Raw genomic sequence first — 22,782 nt, 5'->3', positions numbered from 1 at the left:
TTTATTGAAGTTTTTGCAGGAGGGGAATTATGCTTTAGAGTAATTACCGTGTTGTCCTCAGATGGGACATCACAGGTCCTTAAACTTAGGTCTTCAGTGATAACCTTTCTTGAATGGGGGCTCACAATGGTGACGTGTGACCCAGAGGAGCATGGGAACCGAGATCTGCCTCTTACACGTCTAGCAAGCCTAATGATCCCACAGCATGGTGCATCATTCATACTTTGGCTGTGAGATGTATGGTAGGCTTCTTCTTCATTCTTTCTCATGGTCGTGTTTCCTTAAAAATTCCATAATTTTGATTTATAAAATATGGGAAGCTTATAAGATAAATATAAAATAGGTTCTTTGAAGTTTCTACTTTTTAAAAAAAGATTTACATATTGAGAGAGAGAGAGAAAAAGGGGAGGGGCAGAGAGTCTTAAGCAGACTCTGTGCTGGCGTGGAGCCCAACGTGGGACTTGATCTCACCATCCTGAGGTCACAACCTGAGCCGAAACCAAGAGTGGGAGGCTTAACCGACTGCACCGCCCAGGCACCCCTGAAGTTTCTGCTTTAGAATATTTTCCCTGGCATTAAAGTAAGGTAAATTATGTTCCTGAATAACATTATACATAAAAATAAATTACAAATAGATTTCAGGCAAGGAGGTGAAGACAGTTAATAGACTGGAAGAAAATACTTGCAACCTACATAACAAGCAAAAGATTAATACTCAGAATACATAAAGAGTTTTTATAAATCAATAAGAAAAAAGCCAACAACCCAACAGGAAAAGTTAGAAACAAGCAGGACTTACAAAAGCAATAAACTTTTGAAAAGATAATATCGGTATTAATCAGAGAAATACAAATAAAAATAGGATTATTTTCACCCTTCAGATTAGCACAATTTAGGTAAGGGGGTAGAGAAGTAAACAGCTGTATAGTGGTGGGAACACAAAGTGAAAACAGTCTTTCTGGAGGGCCATGTGGCAGAATCTATACAATTCAAAATATATTGTATCTTTTGACCGACCGCCTTCTAAGAATATACCTTTAAGGAAGTTCTCCGTTTGTCTCAGGATGTTCAGGTGGTAATTTTTGTAATAGCTGCCAAGAAGGTGGGCAGCATCTTTATTTCCAAAAGGGGAATGATACAGTTTTACTGTGAAACCCTATGTAGCCATCTAAAACAAACAAACAAAATACAGACATGAAAGTCTTACACTTGCTAAATGAAAAAATGTATAGAAACTTTCAACTATATAACATGAACTGCTTTGTGCAAGAACTGTGGGCATGTGTGTGTCTGCGTGTATGTACATGTGTGTGAGTGCATGGAAAATGGTCTGAGTGACACCTGGCCTGCTCAATCCTTCCAGCGGTTGCCTTCGGTTCAGGTCATGATCCCAGGGTCCTGAGATCGAGTCCTGCATCGGGCTCCTTGCTCAGCGGAGAGCTTGTTTCTCCCTCTGCCTGCCGTTCCCTCTGCTTGTGCATGCTCTCTGTCTCACTCTCTGACAAATGAATAAATAAAATCTTAAAAAAAAAAAAAAAAGGAAAGAAAGAAAATGGTCCAAAAGTCCTACATTAGCCATGATTACCTCTAGATAGCAGAGTGGTACTGAGGTGTGGGGGAATAGCTGAGAAGAAATTGGAGAGAGAAGGAGGACTTTTTACTCTGTTATTTTCTAAGGTATTGTTTGAGATTTCATGAACGTATATTTACATATGGTGTAGTTTTTAAAGTAATATGTATTTATAAAACTTAATTTGGAAAACATAGGAAAAATTAAGGAAAACATATCACCTATAATTCTAGACAGCTTGACTGTAGTTACTTATCTCTCAGTTTTTTCTATATGTACACTGTGGTGGGGGGGTTCAGTTTTATACTCAGCATCATATCCTTGTTCTTTCACTTAATGTTGTCTAAGCATTTTCCCACAGTTTTACAGATTCAGTCTCTGGTGGTACCTTTGAATGTTTATTATAAATTTACACCCTTTAAGGTTCTAGAAAAAAGGCTGTGAGGAACAGGTACCTGGAGACTGAGTGCTGCCCAGGAGGGGTGGTCAGTGGGCAGCACTGTCTGCCCCAGTGGGCAGTGGGTCTGTCTGCCCAGGAGGGGTGGTCAGTGGAAGGCAGTTAGGTCAGGCCTGAGCCTGACCTGCTGGAAATCTGAGGAAACCAAAAAGCATCCCCTTGCCCCTTTTACCTTCTCAGGTTATCATCGGACCTTCTGTTTTTCTTTCTCCCCAGCTCGGGCTCTAACTCTGACTTCTAGGAGCTGCTTTCTCTGCTACGGGCCTATCTGAGAACTGCAGCCAAAGGGCAGGATTTGAATGTCATCCCTCCCCTCGAGTAATGGTATCTGAAAGTCAGCTTAGGATGTAGGCTTCTGTCTCTTTCTCTGAGTTTTAAAGGGGGAAAAAAAAGTCTCGTGCAGATAATCTGGGGTTGTTCTCCCACTTGGTCAGTTGGTAAACTGAAACCCAGCAAGATCGGGGTTTGCCTGAAACTATGCAGCAGGTTAGCAGTGAGGCTAGAATCTTCCCCTGGGGGGCGCCTGGGTGGCTCAGTGGGTTAAAGCCTCTGCCTTCGGCTCAGGTCATGATCCCAGCGTCCTGGGATCGAGCCCCGCATCGGGCTCTCTGCTCAGCGGGGAGCCTGCTTCCTCCCTCTCTCTCTACCTGCCTCTCTGCCTACTTGTGATCTGTCTGTCAAATAAATAAATAAAATCTTTAAAAAAAAAAAAAAAAAAAAAAAAAAAAAAGAATCTTCCCCTGGGATTCTTGGTGTGGCCCGGTGCTCTTTTTACTCTATGATAAAAGATACCTGAGCAGCATTCCGGCTGCCTAGGGCCCTGAGACTTAGCCGAAGGTGCTGTGGGCTGAGGAACAGTCACCTGGGCCTAAGTTTCAGTTCATTCACTCCACACTCATCCAGAGATGAGGTACGTGTTCCCAAGTGGTGTAGGTGTAGTTTTCACATGGTGGTAGGATTCCTGAACCTCCGTTTTCTTCTATTTTTTTCTTATAACGGCTCTGTATTACAGTTGAAATACAGAGCCATTAAACGCTTGAAAGTTTGACTCTTTTTCAGGTCCTCCTGTTCAGCTAAGTATTTTTAACTTCTGAAGTCATAAAGTACTTCCTAACTTCAGAGTAAGAAATGGGTCAGAAACTCATCCTCTCTTCTCATGTGAGTCTGATAGTTCTGGGGTCTTGGGCCTGAGTTCATGAACACCCTGTGTGTCATGCCACGAACCTATTCCCGCTTATCATGCACCTCTGTGAGTGTGTGTGTGTGTTTGCCCTTGCTGGAATCTGCTTTTGCATCTGGGACTGGTGAGGAGCGGCCGGTCGTGGAAGGCGGTCAGGAGTAAGCATGTTCTCCCTTTGCTGCTGTCTGGGGAAGGAGAGTGAGAGGCTCATGAGCAAGGGACGCAATACACCATGGCCTGATGGCTCCAGAAGGGGCTGGCTGTCTCCCAGGCCCCACAGGCATGACTGCATTGCAACACAGCGTTGCTTATTGTCATTCAGCTGTCATCACTGTCATCTCTGTTTATTGTCATGTAATGACCTTTCACTGTTACTCTAAGTGTGCATGATTATCTCACAGGTAGGTGTTGCTTCTCCCGGTTTATGGATGAAGGAGCCTGGGTTCAGAAGGGCCAAGAGGCAGAGCTGGAACTCAAATCCCGAGGTCGCCTCCCTCCACCCCTTGCCTCCTGTAGTTATGTGCACACACACAAACCGGCACCCTGGCTTCCTTTTTCCTCATTTAATATTGAGAACATATTTACTGATCATCTTCTAGGACATATTTTCCAACAAACATTTATTGAATGTTCTAGTGCTCTTGTCAGCCGCTCTTCTCAGTGCTAGAATCAATAGTGAGCAAAAGCTGACAAAAATCCCCTGCCTTCAGGGAGCTGATGTTCTAGCGAGGAAAATAGGAGAGACAATAAAAGTAAATTTTATGGTAGGTACTTTTAAAACTGTGCAGTTCAACAAGGCCAACAGGTGAGGAGATGCCTGCCATTGAAAAGACAGCCTGCTGGTCACTTTGCCACCACGCAGGGCCACAGAGGAAAACACTGAGCTTGCTGGCGGCCAGAGAGAAGAAGGAACCGCGGGGCCCCTGCCATTATGAGGCTAGCCAGGGAAATCAGGCTTAGGATTGGCTAGTTTGAATCATTGCAGCTGGCTCCAGAGTGTAGGGGCTCTCCATAGCTGTCTGGTTCCTAGCCCTGGGGTGCTTAGGGCGGGTGGAGAGCGGCCCAAAATGCAGAGCCCAGTGAAGAAGATGGTTGGGGGTATGGGCTCTGTTTTGGAGGGTTTGCGTATGAAAGCCACAGTTCCAGATGAGTTGTTTGCTGTGTCTAGGAGTTGGGTAGCCCTAGGAAGAAGGGCTGTCCCTCCGTGTCAGCAAGGCTGATGGTAGCAAAGCATCAGAATACAGAAAATAAAAAGACATGGTTATTACAGCAAGCTAAATGGCAGTAAACGGTACAGGGAAAATAAAAGGGGAAGGGATTAGGGACTGTCAGCATGGAGAGGTGGGAGGTTGCAGTTTTAAATAGAGTGTTCAGGGGAGACTGTACCGGGCAGATGGCATTTCAGTGAAGACCTGAAGGCAGAGAAGAAAGTTTTTGGGGGGAACTTTCTAGGCAGGAAGATTAGCAAGATCAGAGGTGGGAGCATGTCCCATTAATAATGCCACCTGAAGCTTGGTGTGTTAGACCATAACAAGAGGAATATAGTTGAGAGCTCAGGTGACACATAGGTGTTGGAAACACAAGCTGACAGTAGGAAGGAATGAAATAGTCTTGTGTGTGTGAGCTGTATCTGGAGTGTTTTGTCCAGAAAACAAATCTGAATATCCTGATATTTCCCTTTCATCCATATTTGGTTAGATGTTTCTTCCCAAATCCTTAAAGAGGAGGTGATTCTTTTTTAAAGATTTTATTTATTTATTTGAGAGAGAGAAGTAGAGAGAGCAGGGGGAGGGGCAGAGGGAGAGGGAGAAGCAGACTCTCCATTGAGCAGGGAGTCTGAGGCCAGACTCGATCCCAGGACTCTGGGATCATGACCTGAGCCAAAGGCAGAGGCTTAACCAACTGAGCCACCCAGGTGCCCTGGAGAAGAGGTGATTCTTGATGGAAAGGTGATTCCAGTTCAGGACAAATTCATCCAGTTGCACAACGTGGACCAATCAGGAATTAATGTTTGTCAGTTAAAGTAAAATCATCCCAGCCCTTTGAAAACCCTCCAACGGTTTCCCATTGCATTTAGGATAAGGTTCCAACTAGTTGCCTTGGCCTGCAAGGCTCTGGGTCCAGCTGCCACCTGCCTTCCCAGCTTCATTTCCTATCCCCCCACCCCTCACCTGTGCTCCAGCCATGAGAACTTTCTTCAGGTAACTTGGACATCCCAAACTTATTTCTGCCTTAGGATATCTTCCCAGACCGTATTCTTGGCAGCAGGCCTTCACCCCATCTTTACATGGCTCGTTCCTTCTTATCATTCATATCTCAGCTTACCTCAGGGAGACTGTCAGCAGCTGCTCACTCTGAAAGTATCCAGGCCCTCTACAACTCATTTAATTTAATGAGGGTTTTTTTTTTTTAAAGCCAGTTTAATTCTCTAAATAGTGTTCGACAGTATTGGAAATTTTAAAAACTCATATTAGTTTATTATCTGACCCCACTGCCGCCCCAACTATTACATCAACTTGACTTTGTCTCCTTCACTGCTATCGCCCAACATCGGGAGTGGCACCTGGCACAGAGATAACACTCAGGAAGCATCTGCTGAATAAAGGAATAATAACACAATATCTTCAAGTATAAAGGCTGTATGAATTGAGCCAACAGGACCTAGCAGTTAAGTAATTAAAGGGCCATCATAATGGGTCCAGGTCTAGGCAGTCATCTAGGAAAGAAGCACTCTCATGGAAATAGTCTAATTGTGTATCTTTCCTGAAAAGGATGTCTCCAGGGGTATCTGTGGTGCTGGGTCACACCCCATCATAATCATTCCTGATCATGAAGCTGGGGGTTCCTGCTGTAGAAAAGAGGAGATGGCCCTGTCACCCTTGAGCAGGCATGGCAAAGTAGCAGCCCTTGGGCCTTTGGTCCCAATGTGTAGTATTTGGCAGCAGAGTGTTTGGCTTATTTTTGAAAATATGGACATGCATGTCTTTAGCTGACTTATACTCTCCATTTGGCCATGCATCCCTCTTCTGACTCTCCATGTCCAAAGTCTTCTCATGTTGATCTTCTCTTGAAGACATCAGAACTTTGACCCCTGCCCTAGGTGAATAAGTACCCTGTTCCCTACAAGTCTAGTGAGTACTCTGGATGTTTTTCTTGATTAAAGGGAAGTTAAGGGGTGCCTGGGTGGCTCAGTGGGTTAAGCCTCTGCCTTCGGCTCAAGTCATGATCCCAGGGTCTTGGGATCGAGCCCCACATCGGGCTCTCTGCTTGGCAGGGAGTGTGCTTCTCCGTCTGCCTGCTGCTCTGCCTGCTTGTGCTCTCTCTCCCTCTCTCACTCTTGTCCTATCTCAAATAAATAAATAAAAGACTTAAAAAAAATAAATAAAGGGAAGTTAAAATGCTGCTGATAAATCTCAGGAACTAGCTCATGCCTAGAGGGCAGGGTGTCAGCTTATCTTACCCACATCAAAGACACCGTGCTGACCAAAGGGAAATTCTGTTCCCAATTATGCAAATGAGATATGTGGTATAATTAGGAGGTGACCTTTCTAGGGTCCCATAGTATCATCTGGACTCAGCCTCTCTATCCTGCTCATCACGCACTCAAGGTTTATTATTTGCTACAACAGTTAGGTAGCCCATTTCAGTGTTTTCTAGAGTAGAGCCCAGCATCGGAGCTTCTAAGGTTCTCACTAATCTACTCTCTTAACACCTACTTGTCATTTCTCCCATCTTTAATGCTCTCAAACTTGACTTGAGAGTTAGGAAATGCCTTGGCATCTACCAGGATCTTGGAATCATGACCTCTCTGTATTTATTAACAAAATATTGTAGGTAACTAACATAGCTGGCCAGCATTTTATGGCTCCCCCAAACCCACAGCACCATTTTCAGGGACAATTTCAAGATCTATAGAAAGGACTCATAGGTTGAATACAAACCTGACCCCCAATTAGCTTTAGGAATCCCCATTTAGGAGTATGAATTTCATGTGGACCCTTAAGGTTGACTGATAATTGTATGCCCACAAGGCCAAAGTCAACTTTAAAGGGCAAGTAAAGCACAACTTGTATGGTTTTAACAATCTAGTTCTAGCCTTTTGCAAAGCCACCATTTTCATCATACGTTGTTAAATTTGTTTCCAGTGGAGTAGAAAATTATTCTCCCCTCATACTCGTGACCAGGAGATTATTTCATGAATAGAATTGGATACTGGCTGTAGGAACTGTGTTCAAACATCACTCACGGTTGATTTGTATCAGAATTTTAAAACATCTGCACTGAGCAAATAAGCAATTTAACTTGATGGATTAGAGTATTGTGCCAGGGACAGATACCACCTTAACCGAGGGATCAAACTTAACATCACTAGAATTGGATCAAATCAATAGTATGTGTCTCCTCGCATGTTACATCATTTTCAGGGGTATTCTGGCCAAAACCACACTGAATCTAATCATAAGGCAACATCCAGCAAACCCAGACTGAGAGATGTTTTACAAAATAGCTGCCCTCCGCTGGTAAAGATATCCAAGTCATGAAAGACGTGACCTTTCTCTGTGAAGGACGTCATTTGAACAATGGGCAACATTTGAAGAGAGTAGCAATGTTAAATTCCTGAACTTGCTCATTGTACTGTGGTTATGTAAGAGAACACCCGTGTTTGTAGGAAACATACGCTGAAGTATTTGGGAATCAAGAGCAATCTTCTTGCTAACTTATTCTCAGACGGTTCAGAAAAGGGCAGAGCAGGTAAGAGAAAGAGAAAAGAAAAAGCAAGCGGTAAACTGTTAGCCTTTGGGAAATCTGGGTGAAGGGTGTATAAGAGTTCTTTGGACTAATCCTGCAACTTTTCTCTAACCTGGAAATTATGTCAGAATAAGAAGTTTGCAAGAAATGGAGCCATGGGATCATATCACGAATCTCACTCCCAGGGAGGCCAGGCAGTGGCTTTTCCTGGTCATATGCACCCCTGAGCTTGGAGTCTGGGCTCCGGGTCCGAGAAGGCGGGCCCAGGAGGCGGGGCACGAGGGCATTGCTGCACAAAGAGCAGGGCAGAGCCATGTAGAATGAGACGTTACTCTTGGTCGTGCAGCTTGGACGGAACTCAGCTTGTTAGTTGCTTTTTTCTAAGCAAGTAACAAGGACCCAGAGGAGGACTCACTTGGCACAGGTGCTTGGGGCAGACAGGGCCAGGTTAAGCCTGTGGGGTCTCAAACTATGTTAAGTCCAGGATACTTTGTTCCCTAATACTTTCTTCCCTCCGCCCAGTCCCTCCCAAACACACACAATGTAGTTTTCCCAAAAAAGGACACTGGAAACGCGGTCATTAACTACCAGCCCCTCGTTTCTTCCTCCAGGTATGCAATTTCCCCTCTTCTTCCCTCGGGTTCCCTAGGAGACTTTCCACTGCAAGATTTTTAGTTAAGTAGCACTTAATTACGGTCTTAAACTTTCCAGAGTCACCCTGCTTAACTCTTTCCCTCTGCCTCTGTAATTAAGCCTGGCAGGGCCATCTTTGGTTTAGGTTACTAGTGAAGGGCATTGTAAGTTGAATCCAGGACAGGCTTCCCACTGACTCCTGGGTCGACCCTAAGGTGATGGCACTGAACTTGAAAATAACTGGACTGTAATTTAGCTCCTCCTTTAGTGTTCATGAGAGGTTTTGAGTTTGAGCGGTAACCCTGCTGTCAGGAGACCATCCTCAGGAACGTGATCCACCTTTTTTTTTTTTTAAAGATTTTATTTATTTATTTGTCAGAGTGAGCACAGGCAGACAGAGTGGCAGGCAGAGGCAGATGGAGAAGCAGGATCCTGCTGAGCAAGGAGCCCGATGCGGGACTCCATCCCAGAACGGCGGGATCATGACCTGAGCCGAAGGCAGCGGCTTAACCAACTGAGCCACCCAGGCGTCCCGTGATCCACCTTTTGTATTCTAGACCAAGGAGGAACAATCGTCAAAATCTATGCTAACCATGCTGCTTTCCACAACACGTTAATAGACTTCTATAAATGGTCTGTGTTCCCCCTCGGAGAAGCGTCATCTGCCCGACAGGTTAATTCGCCTAGTAAAGATTCCAAGAAGTCTTCCTGTAAAGAAACGGTTAACTTTGTTTGACCCCTCTGAATGGCCTGGGCATCACAGACCTTCTTACAGAGCAGGAAGCACTAGCCCATGTTGGTAGTCACCTTGCTAAGTTTAAGAGATGGAACCCCTCACCAACTCTGGCTTTTTCTTAGAGGTCTCTGGGCCTAAAAATACTGAGGCGCCAGTGATTTATCATTCTTCATCCTTAGCTATTCATCTCTGGCCATTGAATGGGCTCCTCTATCCCCAAAGAGTTCGTGCTGGGGGTTTAAAGATGGAGGACATCTCTGTCCTCGAGGACCTTCCTTAGAGTTAGGCAGGTGATGACATGTAAACAAACATTGTCAGTGCCAAATGAGTGGCACAAGGGGTATTCTCACAGAAAAAGGAGAACATGCTGGGCTTAGTCATCCAAGAAGTGCTAGGTAGGCTTTAGACAAGCAAAGGGGCTGCAAGGTGACACGAGCAATGGGGAACGCCACATGGCTGGTGCAGTAAACAGACTAAATGAACCATTAGACTGAAGTGGGGAGTTCATATAAAATAGTCATCTTCAAACTTGCGCATACATCGAAATTACTTGGAGGGCTTGTTGGAACACAGAGTGCTGGGCTACCCTCATAGGTTCTGATTCAGGATCTCCAGAAAGGGACCCAGGAATTTGGATTTCTTAACAAGTTCCCAGATGATGCTTCCATTGTTGGTCTGGGGACAGTTTGGGAAACTGATTGTCAAAGAATAGAAGCTCATAGAGCTGGAAAGGTGAGCAGTTCTGACCATGGAGTAGTTTAAATAGCAGGCTGACAAGATAGATTTGATTGATCAGGTGACTTGTACAGACCACTTTAATTGTTCTGGTAGCAGAGAGATGTCAAATGGATAGGAGGAAGAGATTAGATGCAGAGAAACCAGCTGGAGGCTGTTACGTAGTTAAAGCAAGTAGATTTAAAAGATCTGAATTAAGGCAGCAACTATAGGAATATAAAGAAAAATATCCACGCAGATGTCTTTGTGAATGAAGAATCTGCTTTCAGGAGATTAAATGTGAAAGGCAGCTTTGGTCATCCTCTGAGAGAATCTTCAATTACATTCGGTAATTTGTATCATGTTAGTTTGAGCTTTGGGAATATTACTAGGGTTGAACTTGTTTATGTTCTCACAGTCTGAAGAGTGCAAAGTGTTACTATTTAAGTGAATAGGTTAAACTGTTTTGTGGAGCTCATTTAACATGCTTGAAAGGTTATTTGAAGGTCCAAGAGAAAATTTGGGTGTAGATTCATCCTGGACTAGGCAGTGGACCTTTTTCATCGGAGAAATTTGTTTTACCTGCTGGATATGGAGCTTGGGAGGGCTGAAAATGAGGCGGTAAGGAGATGGCTACACCAAGCTTGGGGCTGGGCAGATGCCCTGGGTCATGATTTGATGACCTCCTTGAGCTCATGATATCTTTACAGATGAATGCCGATCTCAGATGACCTCAGTTCCTGCTGATCTGCTGATTCTTGTTGCCCTATCATAAGTAGAAACCTCATCTCAAATTAAAGTCTTCATTTAAGTTTTATATAAACGTAGCGATATCCTTTTTCAGTCTGGATTTGTCAAGTTTCACCATGCTCTCTTGTTGGTTATGTTTTGAGCAGTTCAGAAGCCCTTTAGGATAATTTTCTACACTATACTGTAGAAGAAATGTGCATTCCCTCTCCAGGGTGGTGGACAAGTCTGGGAGAATGAAATGGGTATATAAATGGAAATAATATTGAAAATGTTTACTCTTGGAAGAGCAGCAGATCTGCTTTCACTGACTTTTGACGATCTGATATGTCAAGTTTCAGAATCCACCCCTGAAATGTAGAGAGAATTTTTAGCCCTTGTCAGTGTGACAACATGTCACAGCACGGCCTTGCGTGTTTGGAACATGCCTATCTGGATGGGAGGAAGGCACTGACTCATTTCCCTTTAAGGGCTCTCCTACCTCTGTTCCGGCTCAGAGAGAATATTACACGGGGGAAACTGAAACCAGAGAGACTATGAAGACAAGCAGTTGGAAACAGCCATTTTACCCTCTGTTTCCAAAGGTGTCCTGATGGAAGTCCAAGAGACAGGTGGCGGGGGCACTGCTGGGAGTAGTTGAGTGGGATCTGGGCTGAATTAGAATAGAATTCGCAAGAGTGTATCTAGATTGAAGCCCGAGGTACTGACTTCTCACCCCTGTGGGGATTGCTTAGTCTGTTGGAGTAGACCCTGGTATTAAGGGCTGGTGTCCCCAAGAGCTCTGAAGATGAAAACAATTCCTGCCCTATGTGGATGCCACCGGATTTGGAATCCCTGTGGCTCAGATCTCTGTACATTCTACCAGGTAGGATCAGCACTATGGGAGGAGATAGGGACGAGGGAGTAGAAATGAACTATGATCTGTCTATTGAGCTCAATGCAATGTGCTGTTTAGGCTCAGAGTGATCCTTCATTTTGTACTCTGTTTAATAGGGAAAAGCAGACACAAATTTCCAAATCCCTAGGGATTTAGATGTATTTAAAAAAAAAGTTATAAAAACACATGAAGTCTGAGTAAAGTGGTGAGATAAGGAACGGTGGGTTGGCAAAGGATTCATCAGAGAAGACATTCCTGAACTAAGTATAAAAGCAGGATAGTGAGCAGGAGGCAGGGGTGTGGACTACGTATTTGAGACTTGAGTGTTGGTGAAGAGATCTTGAGCCAAGTGGTGTTTGCCAAGGTTAGTCTAAAGTTGCAGTAGGCGCAAATTGCAAGGGCACCAAGTTTCCTAGTGTTAAGAAACAATGTTTCTGGACCAAGCTGCTTATCTTCCTTTCCCCTGTCCTGTTGCTGTCACTGTAGCAGCTTTCTTCATCCTCTGGCACCAGGTGGTCTAGACACCGGAATGGCCAACCAAATGGTCTGGTGGGAAGCCAGCCATTCCAGGAACTGGTGATGCACAGCCTTGGGACCTCAGCTAAACACACAACCAGGAGATTGGCTTTCATCAGCTTTCCACTAAAAGACCTATCAGAGTCATTATCTTGTGCCATGAGAGATATAATAATGCTTACTCTAGGTTTTTTCCTGTCCCTGCTTACAAACAATTGGATTTACGTGTTTATTACCCAAAGAATTTGTATCCTTGACATTTCCATCATCCCTTTCTCTAGAGGTGCAATTTCCAGTGTGAGAAAAAATGTATATATGATACTTTTATAATGTTTATATTAAGTAAATTATTTATAGAAAACTGAAGAAAACATGAGTATTTGGCTCTTTAATCTCTGCAGACAGATGTATTGAAATGCATTTGCCTTATATAGCTCAAGCCACAGAAGGCAGTAAGAATAAATTTATAATTATTCCAGTATCATTGGAACTAAAGCCAGACAAAAGAACAGAAGGTTAAAGGACTCTTCTGTAAATATCTAGTGGGTTTTAGGAGTCTTTGTGTTTTCTTCTGATTTCAGCCATTGGAGTCAAAGCTTCCAATAGAGTGTTATAAGTACCAGGGGACATTTATAGACCCATTGACCATCTAGATAAAACAGGTATGATTAATACAGAGCAACTAGATTCTGTATCTTTTAGCAATTACATGAAATACAGTATTTAAAAGACAGCCTTTGGGGTGTGGTTGAATACCATCACTGAGCTCCAGAAGAATGGACTAAGAATGAGTTTTTTGTTCTTGAGTTGTGTCCCTTAAGCCAGTATAGAAAACGGGTGGCCAGCTTAGTGAGGTATGCATCAAGGGTACTCACAATCCACAGAAAGCTTGGGTGACCTTATACATGCATATGCTCTCTGTGGTCCCAGCCTTGCCCTTTCAAGGACATTGTTCCTGGTCTTTGGGGATGGTAACCCCCCAAAATTAAACTCTCTTCTCTTTTTGTCTGAGAGGTATAATCCTTTATTTTCAGCTTGCTTTGAGGTCAGTGAGAAGAAGGCTGGTGAATCAGTATTTTGTGATTAGAGAAATAGTGGATGGCCATACTGGGGAAGCAGCCAAAGGCTTTTGACATTTCCTACATGTGCATTCTGTGATGACTTGTGCTTGCTTGCTTGCTTGCTTTTTTTTTTTTTTTAAGATTTTATTTTTTTATTTATTTGACAGAGAGAGAGATCACAAGTAGGCAGAGAGGCAGGCAGAGAGAGGGGCAGAAGCAGGCTCCCCGCTGAGCAGAGAGTCCTATGTGGGGCTCAATCCCAAGACCCTGAGATCATGACCTGAGCCAAAGGCAGAGGCTTAACCCACTGAGTCACCCAGGCACCCCCTGTATTCCGCTTTCAGAATAGGTTTGCAAATTTTACAACAGGCTATTAAGGGTAAAAGCTTTTTTTCCCCCCAGGTGTAATGTAAAAGTGAAATAAATATGAGTTGAAACTTTTCAAAAAGGAAATAGAATTTATAAATGGGCTGTATTAGATATGGCAAATTTCTAGTATATTCAGTTACTACCCATTTGCATACATTTATCTTCTATTTTGGTAGCTAATGAAGGTCTAGCCAAGTATAGAAGGACAGGGTTTGACCTAGACAATGGACTTGTTGGGACGTGTTCAGTGCACGTATTCTCATGAGCTTTGTTCCACTTTTCCTCTTCACATCAAGCAGAGAGCTCTCCTCTCCGGTACTGCTTGGAAACATGCTACTGTGATGAAAATACCTGAAATCATGGAGTGCTTGCCCCAAGGCTGAAACCGATAACACTGGCATGTTTATTCTAAACCCACGATGGTATTTGAGACCCTAATCGTAGCAGTTGTTCAATTGCCTGGTCATAAAATCCATCTGCAGCTCCCATTCTGAGACACCCTATAGATAAGGAGGCACGTGTCGTTTCCAGGGAACAGCCTATGGTGCTTCCACTTCCAAATAGCGGGAAAGAGAGACAACCATGGCCCAGGAGTCCTAGGATTTGGCCACCTTATTCTTGGACAAGATTTCAGGCAGTGGTCGTACAAGTGGTTCCCTGAAATGAGAAGGGAAAATGACCTGGAATGGCAGCTGGTAGCATTTTTTCTTCACTTTTAGGAGACATGACTCTTTGAAGCTAAAAATGGCCTTCAATCATTTGTTCTAGGCTTTAGAAGGACATAAGATAGAATGAAAAAAACGGAGTTTATACAAAATAAACTCAAAGTCATGGAATTAAGGGAGCTTTTTATGGTTTTATTGATTTTTTATTTAACTTAACATCTTGTTTCTATGGGTCTAAAGTGTTCTAAGCACTTTAAAAATATTAACTCCTTGATCCTAATAGCAATCCTATAGGGTAGACACTAATATTTTCTTCCGTTACTGATGTGGAAACTGAGATACAGAGAGATTAGGTAAGTGGACCAGAGTCACACAGCTGGCTAGGGGCGGAGCTGGGCTTTGAGTGTATCTTGTCTAATCCATCTGGGTGCTGCCCAGCTGGTTAGTGACATAGCCGGGCCAGAAGCCAGCTCATCCCTTTGTTGCAATCCACTGACGAGGCACCAGTGGGTTGTTCTGAGGTCATTTAAGCAAGGCAGGCCCATTATGCCAGGAGAATTTCCCTTTTAATCAACATCAACGAAATTTCATGAAGAGATGGGTGTTGAGGTCGAGAACTCTCTAATCATTGACAAAGCTTTGGAATGTGTTGTGTGGCCAAGCAGCGTGTCTTCTCAGCTATTAAGGAGGAAATCAGGTGGGTTAGAGAGGTGGCTTGGGAACTGAAGAAAGTAGGGATAAAAATAGTGTGTGAGTGTGCTGATGGATAAGCCCTGGTTGTCTGTTGATTTATTTATTTACATTTTCTTGGTTTCATTAGTATCTTTATACTCCCATGACCAATCACGTAAGCTGTGCCACTCAGAGCCTATGAAGTTGGACCTTCAACCTCAGAGATTCCCATGACAAATTTCCCATTTTCCCAGTTTGTGGCTGAGATGCCAATTACAGGGCACATTTCTTACTGATCTAGAGGCACTGGTTTTTACCTTTTTGTTTCTTCTTCTTGAGACATTCTGCTTTAATTTCAATTTATTTCCTTTAAGTATGTGCTTTTGGTTAGGAAGGAGACATGTACTTTTTCCAGTGGAAAATTATATGCTGGTGTACATAATTAAGCATCAAAGAGAATACAGGAAGATAAGAATCTTTTTCTTTTTTTTAATCAAAATATTACCGACATAACATTATAATAGTTTCAGGTATACAATATAATGATTCAGTATTTGCATGTATTGTGAAATGATCACCACAATAAGTCTGCTTAGCACCCATCACCACACACAGTTAAAAGTTTTTCTTTCCTGTGATGAGAACTTGTAAGGTTTACTCTCTTAGCAACTTTCAATATGTAATACAGCAATATTCACAGTAGTCATCACATGGTACATTACCTCCCTGTGACTTATTTATTTTATAACCGGAAGTTTGTATCTTTGGACTTCTATCACCCATTTTGCCCACCCTCCTCACCCAACTTTGGCAACCACCAAACTGTTCTCTATATCTATGAGTTTGTGGGGTTTTTTTCCCCCTAGATTCCATATATAAGTGAGTTCATACATTCTTTATCTTTCTTTGTCTGACTTATTGTGTTTAGCCCTCAAGGTCCATCCAGGTTGTTCTTTTTTGTGACTAAATAATATTCCAGTGTACACAGGTACCACATTTCCATATCCATTCCTTGAGTCACCTCTGTCTTGGGCATTATAAATAATGCTGCAATTAATGCAGAGTCCATGTATCTTTTCAAGTGTTTTCATTTCTTTCAGATAAAAACCCAAAAGTGAAATTGCTAGATCATAGAGACGTTCCGCTTTTAATTTTTTGAGGAATTTTCATACTGTTTTCCATAGTATCTCCACCAGTTTGCATTCCCACCAGCGGTGCACAAGGGTTTCCTTTTCTCCACATCCTCACCAACATTCATTATCTCTTATCTTTTGGAGAATAGCCATTGTAACAGATGTGAGATATCTCACTGTGGTTTTGATTTGCATTTCCCTGATGATTCATGATATTGAGCATCTTTTCCTGTACCCGTTGACCCTCTGTATGTCTTCTTTGGGAAAAGGTATATTCAGATCTTCTGCCCGTTTTTTTAATCAGGTTGTTTGCTGTTTAGTTGTATGACTTCTTTATATATGTTGGGTATTAACCCCTTACCAGATAAATGATTTGCAAGTTTTTTTCCCAGCTGGTAGATCGCTTTTTCATTTCGTTGATGATTGGAAAAGATAAGAAGTTGTGTACACAGTTGATGAGAGTAACTCAGAGTGCAATCCGGCAGTAATTGGTGAAGGTGGTGAGGTGTTGTCTGTAAAGCCCAGCACATCCACCTTGAGATACGTGCTCTGAATGCTTTAGTGTTTAGAGCAGTGTGTATTCTCCTCAGTGTGTGATCTGCATGTTGTAAAGGTTTGTCAGCCATTTGTTTCCAGTCCACAGGGAGATACAGGTACAAAAAGTGAGAATAAGGATTTAGAAGCTTTTATAGCAATTTGATACTTCCACTGTATCTAAGAGTGTCATTTTGTATTTTATAAAAGTTTTGATCTGAAACAGATTTAGAATAAGAAAAACGGGTCCTTGACTCCCTGACCACAAGTAGTTTAGGAAACCCTGCCCTAGAGGAATTCTCACAAATAGAGACCTGTCAGGACTGCTTCAGATAAATGTGTGTGTGTGTGTGTGTGTGTGTGTGTGTGTGTGTATGTATAACAACCTAAATATCCATCCTTAGGAAAATGTGTTACAAACACCATGATACATCCTATGAAAAAATATCATTCAATAATTAAAATGAATGAACTAGGTCTACATGACTGAACATGGATAAATCTCAGATAATTTTGAATTAATGAGCACATTGCAAAATGACCTATATTATGATATTTATATAAAATTTAAAAAATACAAAATAATACTATATTTCCATACACAGTAAATGGCTAACAACATGGACGGGAAAGATGCACACCAACTTTAGAAGAGAATTTAACTCGGGAAGGGAAAATGGTGGATAGAATTGTGAATGGGTGCAGACCTGTACCCCTGAGGCTAATAATACAATATGTGTTAATAAAAATAATTAATAAAGAAAAGGAAATAAAGAACTGTGACTGGGTGAAAAAATTTAAAACTTCAATAATCTTTTATTTATCTTTTTTAAAAAGTTGAAGTAAATATGCCCCCCCCAAAAGTTGACATTTGTGCCATCTAGGTTGGTGGGTACTGGGTTGTTACATTTTTTTCTCTATTTTTCTCCATCCAAGTATCTCCCTGTAAAACCAGCCTCAGAATATGATTTTTTTTTTTTTTTTCTGATCCAGAAAGCAAGTTGAACATACTGGAACATCTGGGGAACTTGATTACCTACAATGCCCTGGGACACATTTGTCTTCCCAAGTGACTTAAAACCAGATATTAGCTGTTTGTGCAGCTTCTGTGCCTCTGGGTTGTAGAGGAAACATTTGTTCAGAGCCCTGGGGCAGCTGTAGAGATGCCTGGATTCTGGTTGTAGCTTTGTGACTAACTCACTGGTAACAATGAATTTCTCATATTTAAACCTTCATTGCCTTGTCCATAAAATCAGACTGAGACTGTGTTCAGCATTGCAATTTTATAACTTATATCTAAATGTATATTTGAAATGTTAAATACACTTGCAGTTTGAGGCTCCTTTTACAATAATCATAGAAGCTAAAGCAATACATAGAATAAATGCAGATGTAGGAATAAGATTAATATATGTGGGGCGCCTGGGTGGCTCAGTGGGTTAAAGCCTCTGCCTTCGGCTCGGGTCATGATCCCAGGGTCCTGGGGTCGAGCCCCGCATCGGGCTCCCTGCTCGGTGGGGAGCCTGCTTCTCCCTCTCTCACTCCCGTGCTTATGTTCCCTCTCTCGCTGTCTCTCTCTCTGATAAATAAATAAAATCTTTAAAAAAAAAAAAAGATTAATATATGTGCCGTGGATGGGGCGCCTGGGTGGTTCAGTCAGTTAAACATCTGCCTTCAGTTCAGGTAGTGATCTCAGGGTCCTGGGATCGAGCCCCATGTCAGGCTGCATGCTCACCAGGGAGTCTGATTCTCCTTCTCCCTCTGTCCCTTCCCCTAGCTTGTGTTCTCTCTCTCTCTGCTCGCTTTCTCCCAAATAAATAAAATCTTTAAATAAATAGTTGTGTGTGTGTGTGTCACACACACACACACACACACATGCATGCACAGTGGAGTGAGATCTGGTTTTAAGTCTTGCTTCTCTGCCATTCACCAACTATGAGCCTTGCTTTCCTGAAACACTAATCTTCTATTTCCTATGACAAGTATCATAATAAATAGCAACTACCTCAGCTTGGAAAACTTTGATAGCAGTCTTATTGTTGCAGTTGTTACAAATCAGTCACTTAACTTTTATGCCTGGAAAGGTACTAGAATAAAACCTCAAACAGCTCATTGCAGTCATCTTCCAAAGATGGGATGAGCATAGTGTGCCAATTATTCTTTAAAGCAGCAATAAAGTACAAATTTTCTAAACTAAATGGTGCCACATTCTTTAAGAACATGCATTCAAAATAATTTAGTAAATTTCTCAGCTCAAGAAAAAAAAATTTAGGGCGCCTGGGTGGCTCAGTGGGTTAAGCCTCTGCCTTCGGCTCAGGTCATGGTCCTAGAGTCCTGGGATCGAGTCCCACATCGGGCTCTCTGCCCGGCAGGGAGCCTGCTTCCTTCCTCTCTCTCTCTCTGCCTACTTGTGATCTCTCTCTGTCAAATAAATAAATAAAATCTTTAAAAAAAAAATCTTTAAAAAAAAAATAAATAAATAAAAAGAAAAAAATTTAACTATGTGAGGTGATGAATGTTAACTAAACTTACTGCGGTGATCACTTCACGATGTATCAAATATCAAATCATTATGTTGTACACCTTGAACTAATACAGTGTTATATGTCAATTATATAAAAACCGGAAAATAGAAACAGAAAGAGACAAACAAAAAACACCTAAGTGATTTAAAAATGGTCCTGTCTCTATTCGGGACCCTAATTAGACAAATTTTGGATTGCTTCCAACACTTGAATTCTCTTTTATGTGGGCTGCGATTGAATGGTTGATTTGATTCCAACAAACCTGATTCCAGTAGATAAACTTTAAACATGCTTGATTTTTCATTTGTACTTTGTGATGTGTACTCTTGCCATTCATTTATACAGAATGACCCAAAGCAGAACCGCATGACCACAGGGAACGACAGTCAGTCAAGACTCACGTTTGAGAATCTCAAAGTTAGGCTATGCTTTGTGATGGAACAGAGAATTTGGACAGTCACCTGCCCTGCCTAGGAACCAGGCACAGTTAATACCCTTGGACCTCTAGTTCTGCTGACACAGTACATGCTGATTACATTTTGAAGGCTTGGTTTTACAGAGCCAATTGGTATCCCAGGGGTCTGGTGAATGAAAAGCTTCTGCAGCTTATCAGCAGAAAGATTAGAGAAAGGCCCTGGTTCCACTGCCAGTGCAGGGAGATGCTGATCACCCAGGCTTCTGAGAACAGGAGTCTGACCCACACCAAACACTTCAGCAATAATGTCAACATACCCAGGACCACAGCCAGCAAGGAATTCCCTGAGATAAGATTACAGTGTTGTGCTTAAAGGGACGACAACCAAGTCAGTGGATCCCCAAATATTCCCTGAGCAGAACAGCCCTGTAAATTGTCCTTTATACCAGGGGACTTGAGGACCTCAGTGTTGGGGCTTCTAGATGCAGACATTAAGGTATCGTTTTCCAAAGTATACATAAAACTCTAGCAACGTCAAAGTCTAAAGAGCCTAAACTTAGGGCCCTCAGGATCCACCACTTTCAAGAGCTGGAGACAGCTCTTCGTTGGCAAAAGTATTTATCCACCTTCCTTGGGGATTTTGTTTCTTCTCTACCGGCTGTGTCTGGGCCAGAGGGCCTCTAAAGCCAGCTTTGTCCTCCAGGCCAGGTCTAGGATGAAGTCATTACACGAAAAGGTGATTCAGTCTTTGCAAGGCATAGGTATGAAAAACCACTGCAGTAATTGATTTCAGTACCTAGTCATATGTTTGGTTTAAATATCAGTGTTCAAACCAGCTCTGGGACAGTGGGCCCATGAGGGGTCAAGGCAGAGCTGGTCAGGGAGTCTTCTAAGACCACTTTGGTAATGAGAAGCAGCAGACACAGAGAAGTAACTCACCTTCAGTTTGTCATCCAGACCTTTTGTGCTTTGGAATGCCTCACATTCATTCCTCTATACCCCTGTGTGCTGCCCTAGTGTGGCCTTCTGGTTCTGACCCCACCTTCCCAGGGCTATGCTGTATATAGTGACCAGATTAATTAACAACAGCAACAACAACAAAAAAAAAACCACCATTTTATTGTGTCATTTCCCAGGATAGTTTCACAATAAAGGTCAGACGCTTCTAGTTTATTATTAAATGTCCTCACCCATCTGTCTATCCAGTTTCTCTTTCTCCATCAAACCTTTGTTTGATGCAGAGGATCTCCTTATGGGCTGGTGTTAACTTATTTTTCAATATTCATGCTTTGGTTCCTGCTGTCTCTCCCTTTTGGAATTCCTTCTCCCCTTCTCTTCTACTCAGACACATCTCTTCCATTAAACCCTTTCAGACCAGTTCCTGCCTACACTGATCTGACCTCCCTCTGAACTCTGCTAGCTTATCACCTAGAGTCCACACCAGCCTTATGGCAATTAATCACATTCTACTATGTGAATTTGGCTATGTTTTACATGCTCTGTCTTGCTCTTTTGCTCTTTTCTCTTTTTCTTTGAGTGTGTGTGTGTATGTGTGTGTGTGTGTTTTGTCTGTAGATAGGTAAGAGGTGTTTGAAAATAAAACCTAGGTCTTAAATGTCTTTAAAATATACTACCTAATAGATGGTCCATAACATGGTTATTGGTTGGTAATTCTTGCCTAGGATCTTGTTTTTTTTTTTTTTCTATGAGGGTAGGAGTCCTTATCTTCTGTTCACTCTGATATCCACAGCTCCCAGAGCAGTGCCTTGCACATTAAAAATTCAATGAGGGTCAGCTGTTAACCTCTAGAGAGGGCAGCCTTGACCACGGTCTATAGCGGGCCTTGACATTCTGCCTTGTGTCCCAGCTTTCTGAGTGATGGACCTGTCTTACTCCCAGCTGCAACCCCCGCCCCGCAACTGCTTCTGACATGGCTCTGTCTGTCTGTTCTTTCTCCTCAGATGCATACTCTCATTCCTCAAGTGAAAACGGAGGCAAGTCTGAGTCAGTGGCCAACCTCCAGTCTCAGCCCTCCCTGAACTCCATCCACAGCTCGCCTGGGCCCAAGCGTTCCACCAACACCCTTAAGAAGTGGCTGACCAGTCCCGTGCGCCGGCTCAACAGCGGGAAAGCAGATGGAAACATCAAGAAGCAGAAAAAAGTACGAGATGGCCGGAAGAGCTTCGACCTGGGCTCTCCCAAGCCTGGGGATGAGACGACACCTCAGGGAGATAGTGCCGATGAGGTACGTACACGTGGCCCTGGAGCCTCCATCAGAGGGGCCTCCTTCCCCGGGTTCTGTAAACCTCCCAGTCTCTAGACCCCAGTAGATTGTTTTCTTGAGCCCAAGCAATCTGAGTTTTTGTACCAAAAAGATCTTGCCAGGCTAACGCGTGACCATTTCGGAGACTGACTAGCACCTAGAATTTCTAGCAGATAGAAAACATTTTGCCAGATTTGGAGATAGGAGCCTGGGCCCGAGGGGAGCCATTTGGTCACCTAATCCCCTGCTTCTACTAAAGACAACATCAAACCTGCTAGTTGAGAATAAGAATGAAAGAAGATCGACCATTTCCCTTGGAAGGAGAAGGCCGTGCTGGGAGAGTATAACTGTTTTCAGTTGTCTAGAGCAGTGCCACATGTAAAAGGGAATAAACAACTCCAGGTGCTCCAGAGGGGAGAATTATGACTAACAGGCAGAGGTTTGCAGAAGGCCAGGTTGCAGCCCAAATAGGGAATTGAATGGAAGTCAACCAGTGATGAGCAAGCGATCATGAAAGCGAACTGACACCCAGGCTAGAAGGGGCAGGGACGCCATATGACCTTACATAGCAGTTGGAGAGGTCCCTGTATTAGCCAACAAGTCAGACTGGGTGACCTCTGAAGTCCCTTTCAAAGCCGAGATGCTATAATCAAAATACAGTGGATGGGGGCGCGTGGGTGGCTCAGTGGGTTAAGCCTCTGCCTTTGGCTCAGGTCATGATCTCAGGGTTCTGGGATCAAGCCCCGCATCAGGCTCTCTGCTCAGCAGGTAGCCTGCTTCCCTCTCTCTCTGCCTGCTTGTGACCTCTCTGTCAAATAAATAAAATCTTTTAAAAAATAAAATAAAATACAGTGGGTGTGTTCTAGTTGGGGGAATGAGAGTGGTTTATTTTCTGGCCAACTAACCTGCTCTAATTGCTGATGGGGCTAAGCAATTCTTCCTGCTGTGTAACCAGACTCTGTTTGT

The 22,782-nt window shown here is 43.0% G+C and overlaps 1 protein-coding gene across 6 annotated transcripts in view; it reads left to right on the top strand.

Moving 5' to 3' along the window:
- LOC308345478 (kalirin) overlaps positions 1-22,782 on the top strand; it is a 118,104-nt gene that overhangs the window by 19,782 nt on the left and 75,540 nt on the right. For all 6 annotated transcript variants that reach the window (XM_080807657.1, XM_080807656.1, XM_080807655.1 and 3 more), the window contains exon 2: positions 21,515-21,798. In XM_080807657.1, coding sequence (XP_080663783.1) covers positions 21,515-21,798 — 284 coding nt within the window. The remainder of the gene's footprint in view (positions 1-21,514; positions 21,799-22,782) is intronic.

Source organism: Martes martes (assembly GCF_963455335.1).
Source record: "Martes martes genome assembly, chromosome: 1".
In the NCBI taxonomy this organism is placed as follows: domain Eukaryota; kingdom Metazoa; phylum Chordata; class Mammalia; order Carnivora; family Mustelidae; genus Martes; species Martes martes.
This window is presented reverse-complemented; position numbering and strand designations above follow the sequence as displayed.